We start from the raw sequence: 17504 nt of genomic DNA on the forward strand, positions 1-17504 counted from the left end.
ATTCTGTGTTATTAGTTCGTTTACAGTCCCCGTATACAGTCTTTCCCTATCTTATGCACTGTGGCGACTAAATGGCACCTAAAGACTGAACCATTGCTCGGTTGATACTGCAACTCAGTGGAGTGATGGGGGGGGGAAGTTTTGGAATGCATAGGTGACTCATTCACTGACACCACCCCTTTCAATAGTTTTGTGCAGCAATAAAACTGACACTGTTGTACTTTTTACAACAGCGCGACTGCCGGAAGGTTAATCTGGATTAAAAGTTAACAGACTTTTGTGCGGATGGTTATTGATAATTTCAACAGGATGATGGGTTTAAGCACAATTTTATACTTTTTTTAACGATTTTAATTACAATTATGTATTATTTGTTTGACAGAACAAGAGACAAGGTCGCAGAGAGTGAACGATGTCCACACTCTGGTGCACAGGTTACCTCCACAGAACTTCAACATGCTAGATATTATCATCAAACACTTGACCAAGTAAGTGAACATTATCACTTGAATATTATATCAATCAATCTCCCTATTCAAGACATACAATGAATGCGTCACAGTTGTATAAATTATTGTCACGGCATATTTTCCAATAAAAATAGAAACAGCCTAAATCAAAAGAATTTTGAAAGTAGGCGCCAATCTCTGAGTTCATTATCTCCTATTTCCGATAACAGAGAGCGCTCCTTCCATACAGCTGATAGATTGATCAGCCAAAAAACAAAAATATTCTACAGATGATAATATTTTCCAAATTATTAAAAAAGTAAAGTAATTCGAAATAAAATAAGATATCAAATTCCATTCACCACCTATCCTATTTCCTTCCTTAATTTGGCAATTGAGTGTGACGTCACATCTCGGAAGTGCGGTGAAGAAAAAATCTTATCGTTTGTCGGGTGTGTGTCGGATTGTGCCGTATGATGATGTGTTGAGAACTGAACGTGCTTCATATGTGAATCAGAGATAACACATATATGTCGCTGTCGTATCGTGTCGACCGGTTTTATGAGGACTATATATATCGGTGAGTTGATCAATAATATATATATTGCCAAATTTTCCTGCATATTCCATCACCACCACATGTGTAACTTAGGCCTATTAATTGATTGAGTTATTCGGAGCAATTACGAAATACAATGAACCTTTTAAAATATAAAAATATGGAACTAATTTAAATTTATTCAATAAAAATAGGCCAAAGTAGTAGTGGATATTTCTAAATTGGGATTTCAAGATTATAAACCCCAACAGAATTTATACAAATTTATGACATTATTCATAGAATTAGACAGTTTGAAATTATATTCTGTTAGTAATTATAAGCATCGTTATGGATTAGGCGAAGCCGTGTTTCACGATATAAGCAAAGTGATTTTATTTGAATAATGTGATGTTTGAGATAGATATTGAGATTGTATGAGGATAATGTGATGTTTGAGATAGATATTGAGATTGTATGAGGATAATGTGATGTTTGAGATAGATATTGAGATTGTATGAGGATAATGTGATGTTTGAGTTAGATATTGAGATTGTATGAGGATAATGTGATGTTTGAGATAGATATTGAGATTGTATGAGGATAATGTGATGTTTGAGATAGATATTGAGATTGTATGAGGATAATGTGATGTTTGAGATAGATATTGAGATTGTATGAGGATAATGTGATGTTTGAGATAGATATTGAGATTGTATGAGGATAATGTGATGTTGAGATAGATATTGAGATTGTATGAGGATAATGTGATGTTTGAGATAGATATTGAGATTGTATGAGGATAATGTGATGTTTGAGATAGATACTGAGATTGTATGAGGATAATGTGATGTTTGAGATAGATATGAGATTGTATGAGGATGATGGGTTAAGCACAATTTTATACTTTTTTTACTGATTTTAATACAATGATGTATTATTTGTTTGACAGAACAAGAGACAAGGTCGCAGAGAGTGAACGATGTCCCACTCTGGTGCACAGGTTACCTCCACAGAACTTCAACATGCTAGATATTATCATCAAACACTTGACCAAGTAAGTGAACATTATCACTTGAATATTATAATCAATCAATCTCCCTATTCAAGACATACAATGAATGCGTCACAGGGATAAATTGTCACGGCATATTTTCCAAAAAATAGAAACAGCCTAAATCAAAGAATTTTGAAAGTAGGCGCCAATCTCTGAGTTCATTATCTCCTATTTCCGATAACAGAGAGCGCTCCTTCCTTACAGCTGATAGATTGATCAGCCAAAAAACAAAAATATTCTACAGATGATAATATTTTCCAAATTATTAAAAAGTAAAGTAATTCGAAATAAAATAAGATATCAAATTCCATTCACCTCCTATCCTATTTCCTTCCTTAATTTGGCAATTGAGTGTGACGTCACATCTCGGAAGTGCGGTGAAGAAAAAATCTTATCGTTTGTCGGGTGTGTGTCGGATCGTGCCGTATGATGATGTGTTGAGAACTGAACGTGCTTCATATGTGAAGGAGAGATAACACATATATGTCGCTGTCGTATCGTGTCGACCGGTTTTATGAGGACTATATATATATCGGTGAGTTGATCAATAATATATATATTGCCAAATTTTCCTGCATATTCCATCACCACCACATGTGTAACTTAGGCCTATTAATTGATTGAGTTATTCGGAGCAATTACGAAATACAATGAACCTTTTAAAATATAAAAATATGGAACTAATTTAAATTTATTCAATAAAAATAGGCCAAAGTAGTAGTGGATATTTCTAAATTGGGATTTCAAGATTATAAACCCCAACAGAATTTATACAAATTTATGACATTATTCATAGAATTAGACAGTTTGAAATTATATTCTGTTAGTAATTATAAGCATCGTTATGGATTAGGCGAAGCCGTGTTTCACGATATAAGCAAAGTGATTTTATTTGAAAAATGTGATGTTTGAGATAGATAGTGAGATTGTATGAGGAAATGTGATGTTGAGATAGATATGAGATGTATGAGGATAATGTGATGTTTGAGATAGATATTGAGATTGTATGAGGATAATGTGATGTTTGAGATAGATATTGAGATTGTATGAGGATAATGTGATGTTTGAGACAGATATTGAGATTGTATGAGGATAATGTGATGTTTGAGATAGATATGAGATTGTATGAGGATATGTGATGTTTGAGATAGATATTGAGATTGTATGAGGATATGTGATGTTTGAGATAGATATTGAGATTGTATGAGGATAATGTGATGTTTGAGATAATATTGAGATTGTATGAGGATAATGTGATGTTTGAGACAGATATTGAGATTGTGAGGATAATGTGATGTTTGAGATAGATATTGAGTGTATGAGGATAATGTGAGTTTGAGATAGATATTGAGATTGTATGAGGATAATGTGATGTTTGAGATAGATATGAGATTGTATGAGATAATGTGATGTTTGAGATAGATATGAGATGTATGAGGATAATGTGTTGTTTGAGATAGATATTGAGATTGTATGAGGATAATGTGATGTTTGAGACAGATATTGAGATTGTATGAGGATAATGTGATGTTTGAGATAGATATTGAGATTGTATGAGGATAATGTGATGTTTGAGACAGATATTGAGATTGTATGAGGATATGTGATGTTTGAGATAGATTTGAGATTGTATGAGGATAATGTGATGTTTGAGATAGATATTGAGATTGTATGAGGATAATGTGATGTTTGAGATAGATATTGAGATTGTATGAGGATAATGGATGTTTGAGATAGATATTGAGATTGTATGAGGATAATGTGAGTTTGAGATAGATATTGAGATTGTATGAGGATAATGTGATGTTTGAGATAGATATTGAGATGTATGAGGATAATGTGATGTTTGAGATAGATATTGAGTGTATGAGGATAATGTGATGTTTGAGATAGATATTGAGATGTATGAGGATAATGTGATGTTGAGATAGATATTGAGATTGTATGAGGATAATGTGATGTTTGAGATAGATATTGAGATTGTATGAGGATAATGTGATGTGAGATAGATATTGAGATTGTATGAGGATAATGTGATGTTTGAGATAGATATTGAGATTGTATGAGGATAATGTGAGTTTGAGATAGATATTGAGATTGTATGAGGATAATGTGATGTTTGAGATAGATATTGAGATTGTATGAGGATAATGTGATGTTTGAGATAGATATTGAGATTGTATGAGGATAATGTGATGTTTGAGATAGATATTGAGATTGTATGAGGATAATGTGATGTTTGAGATAGATATTGAGATTGTATGAGGATAATGTGATGTTTGAGATAGATATTGAGATTGTATGAGGATAATGTGATGTTTGAGATAGATATTGAGATTGTATGAGGATAATGTGATGTTTTAGTGTTGCGGCACACAGCGACAAGAACCTGATGAGCGTGTCCAACCTGGGCGTGTGCTTTGGCCCCACCCTGCTCAGGCCGGAGGAGGAGACTGTGGCCGCCATCATGGACATCAAGTTCTACAATGTCGTTGTCGAAATACTCATCGAAAACTACACCAAAGTCAGTACAGTGCCATTCTTTTATAGGGGTTTAAGGATTTCCTACCTTCAACCGTTGATTTCGGCAGAATAGTACACAGAATACATACAGAATGGAAAGTATCAATCCAAACAATGCATTTTACTTGACGCCAAGATTTGAGTGCACCTAGACCACATCACGTGAATGCGTCATCTTGTTAGAAATAAAAATTACCGCTATCCGGGTCTTTTGAACGGGTCGCGGCAGTGAACGAGACCGATTGACCCGGATCAGTAAAGTGATCCGAACTTCTCATCTCTACTACTATTACAATGCTGAACTTTCTTTCAAGATGGCGGATTTTGGCGTCAGGATACTTTAATGAGGTCCTCGTTATAATGGCAGTGGAGAAAGATAGGAGTACAACGTTGACGATCATCTGTATTCTCAATGCCTTCTATAGACGGTAGCTGATACAAGTTTATTGATGTAATATTTACTGTTCATTCTCGTTCAAAATAATCAATTATATTTTATTAAGCAGAAATTTTATTTTCAATAATTTAATAATGCATTTTCATAATCAAGATGAAACATTTTGTTGATTAATTAATAATTCTACATTGTTGAAAGACGATCTGGCAACAGAGCAAAGCGAGAAAGAGATAGCGCTATCGGCATTCTTGAATGATAGACAAGGATAGCAATACCATTGCTAATCAGACACTGCCATTATAACGTGGACCTCATTATAATTTATTATGCTCACTCCAACCGACTTTCTATTCTGTGTATTGTATTCTGTGCCACAAGTGTCCAACAAGTATTCCTCATAATAGTTATTTGTGCAACTAGTGCGCAAAGTGACAGTTTGCTGCACCGAAAGAAACGTTTACGGAATGATGGTTTCTTGAGTGCAGCAAACGAACTTTGCGCACGTATTTCACATTAAATTTTTCCTACAGCTACCATTGAATATGAAAAGTGGGTAATTATGGGTAAAATTCCCTGAAATCCATCAAATGTTTTTCTGTGTAATTTTATTATTGATAAAAACCTTAATTTATTGTCAAATTGAATAAAAATGTTGTCGTTGGTTATAATATATAGGTACTTAATAAGGTGCGCGTTGTGCTTCGTTGCACCTCTACTCACTATAGCAGCCACAGCAGTCACTGTTACCAACTTCATTTTGATTTTGCTGCACTGTTGCTCCATATAACCTACGAAGTATTTTGCGTTGCCATGTTGCAAATCTGGAGTGCAGAAAAATTTTTCCCGCACTAGAGCGGAAAAGTGATTCTTTGCGTTCTGTAATCAGTGCAGCAATGGCCACTTTTCAACGTAACTGTAGGAAAAATGAATTTTGTGCAAGCAATGTTCCAAGTGCTTAGCTCATTCTATTCGCCCCACCGAGTAAAATGTACAAAGTGGTGAACAAATTGGAGATAACTGCTTAGTTGAATGTTCGAACAGGACCTATACGTTAATGGATCACAAGCTCTGTCAAGAATATTGTCGCTGTAGATTATAATAAGCAGGAGAATCAGCGGCAGCCATCATGCACACGATCTCTATCTCTCTCACATCAACTTGCTTTGTCTGATGACAAACAAGGATAGCAACACTGATTCTAATCAGGTGCTGACTTATAATACGTGATCTCTTACATTTTTCCATATACGTTTCTAATTTTTTCTCATTTAAATCTCTTCAAGATTAATTGAATTAATTAATGAATGTTTGGGTTTTTCAGATTTTCAAAAGTGACCCAGAGCCGAGCGATGGCCCGGGTCCCCCGTCGGGAGAGATGATGACGTCACGTGATCGGGACATACATTCCAATTCCCCCACCTCTCCACCCCTCCAGTCACATGTCAGGCACAAATACCACAATATGCAGCAGACGCCGCCTCCTGTTACTCATGTGAGTTATAAAAAATAATAAAAGGTCATTGTTTTGTACTTTGTATTCTAATGTTTTGAGTACATTAAGTCCCTTTTGTGGGATAGCCTTTTTGGAAAGTTCAGGTTTCCTTCTAAAATATCAGCACATTTATTGCTCAAAAGTCTGTCTTTACTGATTTCTGCATTTATAATAGTACAATATTTATTACTATATTACAATACTGTACAAGAAGAATCACACAAAGAATGTTTCGTTTACCAAAAGTCAATAAATCAATTTTCAAGCAATCGTTTCAATATGTAGCTCCAAAATACTTCAATCAATTACCATACGAAATCAAATCATCCGAAAATATTAAGTCTTTTTTTAAACTTTTAAGAGCTTGGCTAATGTCTTTCCAAGAATTAGTTTTTCTTTATGCAACACTGACAAGTATGAATATGTTTATAAAGAAGCAGGTACTAATAATATACAGATTAAACATTATAAGCCTACATTTTTTTCTCTTTTCGATAATTAGAATTGTGAATAACACATATGAGAAATATATTATAAAGTGGTAATGGTTTTTTAATACATTCATATAAAATAATAATGATAGCCTATATTTTTGAATATTCAAGATAAATTGTACTGGTTGTATATTTTTGTTCACATTGGTTTGCAGACGTCACGGAGTGCAGAGATTTTTAATTAATGCTAGACTCAAAAATCAATGGATTTTATTTCGTATAATTTTAACTCAAGTTATAACCATTATGTATTTTTTTTAGTAATGATGATTATTTTTATTTTTCTGTAAGTTGACCACGAATACTGGTAAGAGTGGTGAACTTAGTTCCTACTTTTTTAAATTGTAATTTGCTATGTTTTTTGTGAAAAGTTGAGTACTTAATAGTTGAGTACTGGTAATACTATTGCTTTTTTAAATGTTAAATTACTTTTCTTTTTTCTGAAGTCCAGTTTCTTCTGTTTAAAAGCTACTTGATAGATTCACCACTTGTTTACTGTTGGCCTACCTGTTAATGAGTTTTTTCCTTTGTTAGATTTGTTTTCCAGGGACTGTAGTTTTTCAAGATATTGAAGCAATATTCACTAATCTGTGAAATCCACTGTGCAATATTCAATTTGGCAGATATTTGTTGATGTAGAATGTAAGGAATAAAAGCTCACACTGTCTCTGATTTTGTACCAACATCAACGTCTTATTCTTTCAATTATGTATAAACCACAACATCTCATACTATATAATCAAATTAATAATTTATATATTATCATAGAGAAAAATATAGCATAAGAAGATATCCCATGGTATAGGTCGTTTATGTTCCAAATTACAAGCAGATTTTTGTTACCTAAAGCCGATTACGGTCGACTACTATCTATTATTACTGTTTAGGCCGGGTTAGAGCTAGTTGTAAGAACGGCACAGTATGAGAGACTACCAGCGTCACATAGCTTCACCAAAAACAACTACTAGGACTAATGGCTTGAGTTAACAGAGAAATTTGAAACATGAACGACCTATATAACATGGGATATCTTCTTATGCTATCTTTTCTCTATGATATTATACAATCAAATTATATTAATAATTGTTGTTTTGTGTGTTGACAGGCTGTGATAAAAACCTACTACGACGGACCCCTCAGCTCGAGTCTACACAGTGTGAACTCGACCTCCTCGCAGCTGCGCGCCGAGTCCATCTACGGCACATCGCACCAGGCGCTACCCATGCCCAACTACCAGGCGCACATGACCCGCATACCAGGCGGCCCAATACCAGGCGCCATTCACAACAACTCCTATTCGACGGATGCCAACTCCACCTTCCACCACTCCAGTCCGCTGCACCACCACAAAGCTCTTCCTAGTCCTTTCTACTATACTACTATTGGTCAGTTATACTCATCAATTATTTTATTCATTTATTCTACCTATATAATTATCAATCATATAGTAATAAATGGAGAGAACTACAGGTTCAGCCCAAAACTGCTCTTCTCACAAATTTCATAAACAACACCTCCAAAAGATTTAGTTTGCATTTCACTTTCAAGAGTTTTTTATTTCAATTTTTTGTCCAAAAACTATAGTGCGTTTGACGTCATAATGGCAGTGGAGAAAGATAGGAGAAAAACGTTGCCGAACCTCTGTCTTGTCAATGCCTTCTATAGACGGTAGCTGATACAGGTTTATTGATGTAATATTAATAATTGTTCATTCTCGTTTAAGATAATCAATTATATTTTACTATGCAAGAAATAGTATTCTTCATTAATTTCATAATGAATTTTCATAATTAAAATTACATATTTTGTGAATTAATTAATAACTCTACATTGTTGAAAGCCGATCTGGCAACTGAGCAAAGCAAGAAAGAGATAGCGCTATCCGCTTTGTTGAATGATGACAAGGATAGCAATAGCATTGCTGATTCAACACTGCCATAAAAAAGTAGACCGCACTATAGTAGAGTTAGGCTTAACTCACACTTATGCGAGTCAAGTCGAGAAGAGACTCGACTCTAGTCGAGAGCATGTGTTTTCAAATGGTGACACTTAGACCAGTCGATTCTAGTCTCCGTGAGGTCACCATTTGAAAACACATGCTCTCGACTAGAGTCGAGTCTCTTCTCGACCTGAGTCGCGTAAGTGTGAGTTGAGCCTTACGCGACTCAAGTCGAGAAGAGACTGCGAATCTAGTCTCTCCTTGACGCAGCATGTGTTTTCAAATGGTGACACTCAGACCAGTCGATTCTAGTCTCCGCGACCTCATGACTGTGAGACTGAGTCGAGCGTCGCGTCGACATGTTGGTCGAGACTCGAGTTGAGTTGCATAGTACCGTGATTTTGATGAAAGTGGCTATGTTTTATGAAAGTGATGCTTCATCATTTTAGATAAGACAATAAATTATAAGAATTAGATAAGACAATGTATCCAATTTGTTACATGCAAATTAGTGACGAATTGGATATCATATTTTCAATAATGTGAGGTTAGAAATGGAGAAGCATGGAACTGAAGTAGTGTCAATGAGCAAGAAAGTCGTAAGGTCGAGAGACTGGAAGTATCGTACGTTTTGAGTCGAGGTAGTGTGAGTTGAGCCTAACATTCCCAAACGATATAGGTTACATTTCACTTTCAAGAATTTTCAATTTCAATTTTCTGTCCAAAAACTAGAAACTAAAAATTTCGAATTTAGAAGGATGAAATATTCAAGTAGAAAACAATATAAAACTTAATAGTCACTGAAAACTTGATAAAAATATTAAGTTTCAGAAAATTTTAAGCCAAAAATACACCGAACAAAATTAACACTATCATCTCAGAGTAAAACAATTATTATTATTAGAGTAAAACAATTATTATTATTAGAGTAAACCAATATTTGAAACAATATTTGAAACAATATCTGGATCTAGTGAGATTCACGTCATTGAGTCAGTGGGAATGATAGGAAGACATGGTTGCCAATATTCTTTCTCCACTGCATTCCATAGTACAGAGGGGGCCAGAAAGATTATACATATACACACTTTGACTGTGAATTTCTTGATAACGTACTTGCATGCCAATTCAGACCGCCGTATGTAACTTGAGTGACGTCTTTGAAAAAATTATCTCCCAAAGTTTATCAATATGCCAAATATTATTATTATTATTTATTCTTTTATAAGCACACATATTTGCAGGTATATTTTCAAAGAAGGGGCACTTTTATGCAACTTTCATTTCATCTTTATAACTCTGGCCGACGTTGGCCTTCGTTGGGCCAATATGTGGATGCGGCATTATGCAATAATTACATTTTGTAGGTTATAGTGTGAGATGATAAACAAACTGTTTATAAGCGTTGCTATGATTTATTATTAATTAAATAGTTATCTCAGTTTTTTTATTGATAATTTTGTGATTTAAATTTCAGGAGCCAGTTCGGAAGTACTGAACAGCACAAGCAGTTCGAACGAGTCAGTTTCGTCGCTGTCGTCACGTGACACGGTGCCGCCGCAGTCGCATCACAATGCGTTCAACGCTGCCGCAGCCGCAGTCGCAGTCGCAAGCGGCCTGCCGCAGAAGAGCAAGCGAGGTGCCAGTCTCGGTCTACACTATCCGACCAGTTATCGGCCGCCGCACGACAATGTGTTAGTATGCATTTATTTATTAACAATTTCACAATCGAAACAACTGGCAAAACCCCACGAATATGCTCCCTTTTAACAAAGCTTTCTTAGTGCCTGTTGCACAACAGCCGGTTAAATTTTAACCGTGATTAATTACACGAGAAACAAACAGAGACGGCTTCTCTGATTGTTTCTCGTGGAATTAATCACGGTTCAGGTTTAACCGGCTGTTGTGCAACCGGGCCTTAGTATAACACTGCGGGTCCTGTAGCTTTGCTTTGTATCGGCGGAGGGGGGCCACTAGACTACAATACTACCCAAACACAAACATCAAACATTTTTGAAAATTCATCTTCCATAAGCAACAGATGCTCTTTTGTATTTTCTCAAAAGCACGTGTTGCTTCCGAAAAGATACACAAGGAGCGTCAATGTATCTCTCCATAAGCAACAGATGCTCTTTTGTATCTTCTCAAAAGCAACGTGTTACATCCGAAAAGATACACAAGGAGCGTCAATGTATCTCTCCATAAGCAACAGATGTTCTTTTGTATCTTCTCAAAAGCACGTGTTACATTCGAAAAGATATACAAGGATCTTTTTGTAGTTATGTCCTTTTGGCACAACACAATCTATCAGCTGACATTCGTGAAGAAAGTCTGTGTGTAGGGAGTTTCCTCCATCTAGGGATCTAGTGTCTGTGAAGCCAGATGTTTTAGTGAAGCCGTGAATATTACCCCGTGAACCATACCTTGCCTATATGCCGTTTCAAAGTCACCGAGGCAAAGCTACAGGACGCCTACTGTACAACATGGTTTACTATAATAAATTAGCCTCTAGTGAATTTCTCATTTCTACAATATTATAATGAGATTTTAGTATTACAACAAGGTTTACAATTGTCTATAGTGTACTACGCACTCCATAAAATATAGTATAGATTTACTCAGTGGAATAGATAGGACGGCATGGTTGACAGTTCTCTGCCAGTCTGGGTCTACACTATCCTACCAGTTATCGGCCGCACGATAATGTGCTTTTATTAATTCACAGTTTAACATACTAACGACTATAGTGAGGTCCACATTATAATGGCAGTAGAGAAAGAAAGAAGAACAACGTTGCCGAACCTCTGTCTTGTCAATGCCTTCTATAGACGGTAGCTGATGCAGGTTTATTGATGTAATATTAACTGTTCATTCTCGTTTAAAATAATCAATTATATTTTATTAAGCAATAAATTATATTTTTCAATAATTCCATAATGAATTCTAATAATTAAGTTGAAATATTTTGTTAATTTATTATTAATTCTACATTGTTAAAACACGATGTGGCAACAGAGCAAAGCGAGAAAAAGTTAGCGCTATCTGCTTTGTTGAATGAAAGACAAGGATAGCAATACCATTGCTAATCAAACACTGTTATTATAACGTGGACCTCACTACAGTTCCACCTCACCTGAATGTATATTATTTAAGCTGTCAATGGGCCTTACGACTGACATACTTCAGCCGAGACCGACAGTTAACGTGTCCATCCGATAACACGGGCATGACCTGTTCAAAAACTTTTGGTGATGAGCGGATTTGAACGTGGGATCTCTAGGCTGCTACGCAAGCACACTATCCACTAAAGTGAGGTCCACTTTATAATGGCAGTAGATAAATAAAGGAAAACAGCGATTCCGATTCTCTTCCTTAATTGTATTTCTACATTGCCAAAAACAGATTTGGCATCGTTGCCGTGCTAGAAAAGGATAGTGTAAGAACGATGTGGAACGCCTCCACCAAATATGTAAGCACGATGTGGAACGCCTCCACCAAATATGTAAGGAATATGTGGATGGCAGGATAAACCTCCACCAAATATGTAAGCACGATGTGCCTTCACTGAATATGTAAGGGTGGGAAAATGAAAAACAAGAAAAGATCGTACAGGTTTTTGATATTTAAAACAAAACAATAAATTATTTGTACAAAATTAGAATTATAATTAGGAATTACGAAATAATAATAATCAGATGAATATTTCAAGGGCTACTCGCTTTGCTGCTAGTGAAGATTCATTTGTTGTGTTAATGAAAAATTTAAAACAATGACTCAGTAGTCACCTACCTTTATGAAAATGGCTTCTCACTTTGGCATCCACTGGTTGAAACGCGACGTTAATTATTAATTATAAATCAAAATAACTGATCTAATGAAGTGGGTTCAGATCCCTTCCTATTTAATAATACAATTCTCTTTAAACTGCCCGAACTGTGACAGGAAAACTGTATTATAAAACAAGAACAAAATCTATCCCTTTTACCAGAACAGCCGGACTTTACTCACAGTCCTATCGAACGAGCTCACACAACCCCACCTAAGTAAAATTTTGGGTATTAAATATAACTCAGTCAATGCCAAACATGGAAGCCATTTCAAATACATATTTTTATCAGTCGCACAAGCGGCACGTTTGTTATTAAAAACAAAAAGAGAAGCTACATTAATTTTGACAACAAATGAAATAAACAATCTTCTGTCGATGACAAAAATCGTTCAAAGACAAAAACACTGTTCATTAAACTTTTTCTAAATTAAAACTCTAAAATCCTGATCAATATGAGATAAATATATGATTCATATATATGTCCCATATGACCAGGTGACAATAGTGCTACCTGCTTTGTTGAATGATAGACAAGGATAGCAACACCAATCTTGATCAAATACTGCCATTATAACGTGGACCTCACTATAGACCACTGATCACTCCATCTTATACAATAATTAAACTAAGCAGTCCAATTAGAACTCATCGATTCATATTCTCAGTGTGTCTGTTACTTTGACGTCACTGATATGTGGCAGTCCAGCCTGTGCTACTTTTCTAGAAGTTGTGTAATTCTAAGGCCCGGTTGCACAAAAGCCGGTTACTTTTTAACCGTGATTAATTTCACGAGACCCAATCAGAGAAGGCTTTATTGACAAGACGGCTTCTATGATTGGTTCTCGTGGGATTAATCACGATTAAAATTTTACCGGCTTTTGTGCAACCAGTACTATGTGCTTGAACAGCGAGACTAGCGTCAAATTATTTATCAATGGATACTGAAAAATAAAGTTGTAGTATTTGAAAAAAATTGGTTTTACCTAACAGAAGATGATAAAAATTTACTAGACTAAAGCTGCGTTTACACCAAAGTTATTAACAAAATGTTTATTTTTCCGTCCTTATAGATTCTATTAGATTGAACGGAGCTTGACAAACATATATGTTCATCAAGTGTATGATAATTATTTTCGCCACACTGCACAGAAAGCAGCTGTTTTCCAGTCCCTACGTAGATCTGAAAGACCTTGTTTGCAGACGACGTCAGAAAAGGGTTTCTTTTCCGGTCTAGGCCAGAAAGTTGTCTCTTTCCAGCCGCTCATGGAAGTAGTTAATAAGTCATCCGCTAGATCGGGCGAGTGTCCACTTTCATCATCAACTGAAGTCGCCATGATTTCAGTTCCAGTTTCGAATCAAACTAATTCGCTTCGCAACCATTTTATTCAATTATTTATTGTTGATTAGTGCATTCCGAATTTTCAAAAATGCTTGAAGATGACTGTGGTTTTCCAAGTGAAATTTTAAAAGAATCTGAAATCCTGACTGCAAATCTTCTACCACTAAAATCAAGAGATAGGTACGATAGCTTAACGAGTAGGCTATTCTTCATTTTGTATTCTTTATTTATTTTGTCAGCAATACCTGTAGTGTGGCGAAAAATATCGTTCACACCACGGGCAAAAATGTTTTTCCAGCTCTCAATCTTTTCTAGTCCTCGGCCTACGGCCTCGGACTTGAAAACCGATTTCGAGCTGGAAAAATCTCATTTTCTGCTCTAGGTGCGAAATATACTATTTCAATCTATGAGGACGGAAAAATAAACATTTTGTTAACTTTGGTGTAAACGCAGCTTCGCTACACTTGTAGCTTGATGAAATGGATTTCTGGTTTGAACTAACTGCTAAATCCGGTACAGCTTGTCTGCAACTAGTCTATATCTATTAGATACTAGTCTAAGCTTTCTCCATACTCTTGTACTATGTAAGAAGAAGAGCTTAGACTACTCATTGAGCTTCATGATTAAGTGATGGCATATACCATGTACATGTACCCAGCTACCATAGCATTCTCAGGTTGGAAGATCATAAGATTGATTAGTTCAAGTCGACCAAAATACTTACATGGTTTGATGTCAAGATTAGTATCACTTGACTAATTTGTTTATTCTGAAAAATCACTGTATATTTACTATTTCATGCTTGCTCTGGAAATACAGGAGCTTATCAGTGACTTCGAATTCCTACTCAAGTGGAAGATCCAGTCCTGGATTTTCACAGGGAATCAGGTGAAAATTCATTTCTGAAAATTTCCTCGGTTTGTTTTTCTGGTCGTGTGTTGCTGCTTTTCCTAGCATTTTCCTCCTCGTAAACGAATTTTCCCGCTTCTAGCAATTTGTTTTCAGTCAGTAAAAAGTAAACACTCGTTAGTTGTGTTGATTGCTTTTCATTTTGGTATAAAAAGATATTGTTTTAATCGTTTATTTGAAATGCAGTAGTTTTCAATAGTTTTAATGCTTGTTAATAATTTCATTATGCTTTAGTTCCACATGTTTTATTATTTTACGTTGTTTGACTTTTCTATGGTAAAAAGACAATATTGAATTAATAACTTATCATTTTATTAATAATAGTATGGAATAATAATATCATCGCTTAATATAATTAATGTGTAGTTCAACGAGCTCATATGTGTGTGTGTGTGTTAAAGTTGTATCTATTTATTATCCTTTGTTTTTGTTTATCTACCTGTCCTTTGTGTTCATATTCACTTTATTCAGCTTGTTCACCATATTTCAAATCATTTTCTGTAGCTTGTTGGTTTGACCATTTTTTTTCTCAGTATTAATACTCATATTAGTTTAACTTAATTCAATATTTACTTGTATATTTTGATATAATCTTCATATATTTTTTATAGTGAACAGCTAATATTAATCTCACATAATTGAACAGCTCTTTCTCTTTACTATCTAGTTCTGATTATTTATCCTCTGCCATGAGGTTTTTAGACCTCGGCAGAAATTCAAATTCAAATAAAATTGCAGATGAAAATAAATTGGAAGTTGCAGTTGTTCAAATGCTAATTAATGAATAATTTTTATCGAACGAAGCTCCCAATTACCCTGTTGTCAATATTTGCAGTAGCAGAAGTCTTCGGGGAGATTTAGAACACTTAATTGGGATTTTCTTTTCATGGTAATTATTCAAATAAATTCATTTATACACTACCATAGAGAAACAATAGCGTAAGTAGATATCCCATGGTATAGGGCGTTTATGTCGCAACTTTTACTGTTATATCAAGTCAATTACAATTGATTATTGTAGATTTTTACTGTTTTGTTGGGGTGAGAGTGTATGAACGGCACAATATGAGAGACTACCAGCGTCACACACCTTTTGGGGAAAGAAATACGTGGACTGTCGGCTTGAGATAACAGTAAAAGTTGCGAAATAAACGCCCTATACCATGGGATATCTACTTACGCTATTGTTTCTCTATGACACTATCTAACAAAATAATTAATTTGTTTAAACATAATGATACAAAAATCAAATGAATTAATTAGGACAGGCCAAAACTGTTCCTTTACCATTTTTTTATAGAGATAGTTAGATCAAAAATCTGGCGTGGTGCACTCACACAACTTTCCTTGCCGTTATGAAAATTGATCAACTGACGATCTCAAGTTCACTTTTCTAAGATCTGAGCCATCTGGTGACAGGACAATAACGCTGCAGACACACAAAGTCTGCTATCTCTTCATAGTGAATGATTTAATAGAATCAACAGTTGCCAACAGTTTGCAATTGAATAATCTTATTTTCTCGATTTTCGAGCTTATTTTCAATTTTAGGTGAAAATGTTACTGAACATTAATTGCAGAGATTTTCAAGCTCAATCTTTTCCACTTGAATTTTTTTGTTTAATTTGTATCTGAAGCCTGATAATTGGGAATCTAAAATCAAACTTTGCATAGATGGTGCAGTGCTCCTGAATTTTTACAGATATGGGACTTGTGGCAGTTGATAAAGCTTATCAATGACTTTTCTAGGTATGAATTTGATCAAAATCGTTGGAGCCGTTTTCGAGAAAATCGCAAAAAAAACCTGTTTTTGACAACATTTTCGCCATTTTAGCCGCCACCTTGAATTGCTTTTGATCGAGAATGTTCGTGTCGGATCCTTATAGTGTAAGGACCTTAAGTTCCCAATTTCAAGTCTTTCCGTTAATTGGGAGATGAGATATCGTGTACACAGACGCACATATACACACACACATACAGACCAATACCCAAAAACCACTTTTTTGGACTCAGGGGACCTTGAAACGTATAGAAATTTAGAAATTGGGGTACCTTAATTTTTTTCGAAAAGCAATACTTTCCTTACCTATGGTAATAGGTCAAGGAAAGTAAAAATGATATAAAATTGGATATAATGTAATGTTTTCGACCTAATAAATAAAGTATATTCATTTTTACAGGCGAGTTCGGACATTGTATGCCTGCCTTGGAGAAAACGATGGAGAACTTTCGTTTGAGCCCAATCAAATAATCACAAATGGTGAGTAAATAAGTTAAAACCCCTATAGTGAGGTGCACGTTATAATGGTAGTATTCGATTAACACTGGTGTTGCTATCCTTGTCTATCATTCGACAAAGCACATAACGCTATCTTTTTCTAGCTCTGGCAGAGCAGATCGTTTTCCAGCAATATAGAAATATAATTAAACAACAAGATATTTATTCACTATTATGAAAACTTGTTATTTAGTCATTGGAAAATATATTTTCTTGGTGATTGAAATGTGATTGATTATTTCAAACACCGATGAACAGTT

The 17504-nt window shown here is 35.0% G+C and overlaps 1 protein-coding gene across 1 annotated transcript in view; it reads left to right on the plus strand.

Annotated features, from left to right (window-relative positions):
- Nucleotides 1–17504, plus strand: part of LOC111058290 (rho GTPase-activating protein 26) — a 31886-nt gene that overhangs the window by 8671 nt on the left and 5711 nt on the right. Inside the window, exons 3-9 of the mRNA XM_039439421.1 lie at nucleotides 383–488; nucleotides 4409–4568; nucleotides 6286–6456; nucleotides 8056–8335; nucleotides 10367–10583; nucleotides 14877–14945; nucleotides 17147–17226. Coding sequence (XP_039295355.1) covers nucleotides 383–488; nucleotides 4409–4568; nucleotides 6286–6456; nucleotides 8056–8335; nucleotides 10367–10583; nucleotides 14877–14945; nucleotides 17147–17226 — 1083 coding nt within the window. The remainder of the gene's footprint in view (nucleotides 1–382; nucleotides 489–4408; nucleotides 4569–6285; nucleotides 6457–8055; nucleotides 8336–10366; nucleotides 10584–14876; nucleotides 14946–17146; nucleotides 17227–17504) is intronic.

Source organism: Nilaparvata lugens, chromosome 12 (assembly GCF_014356525.2).
Source record: "Nilaparvata lugens isolate BPH chromosome 12, ASM1435652v1, whole genome shotgun sequence".
NCBI classification, from domain to species: domain Eukaryota; kingdom Metazoa; phylum Arthropoda; class Insecta; order Hemiptera; family Delphacidae; genus Nilaparvata; species Nilaparvata lugens.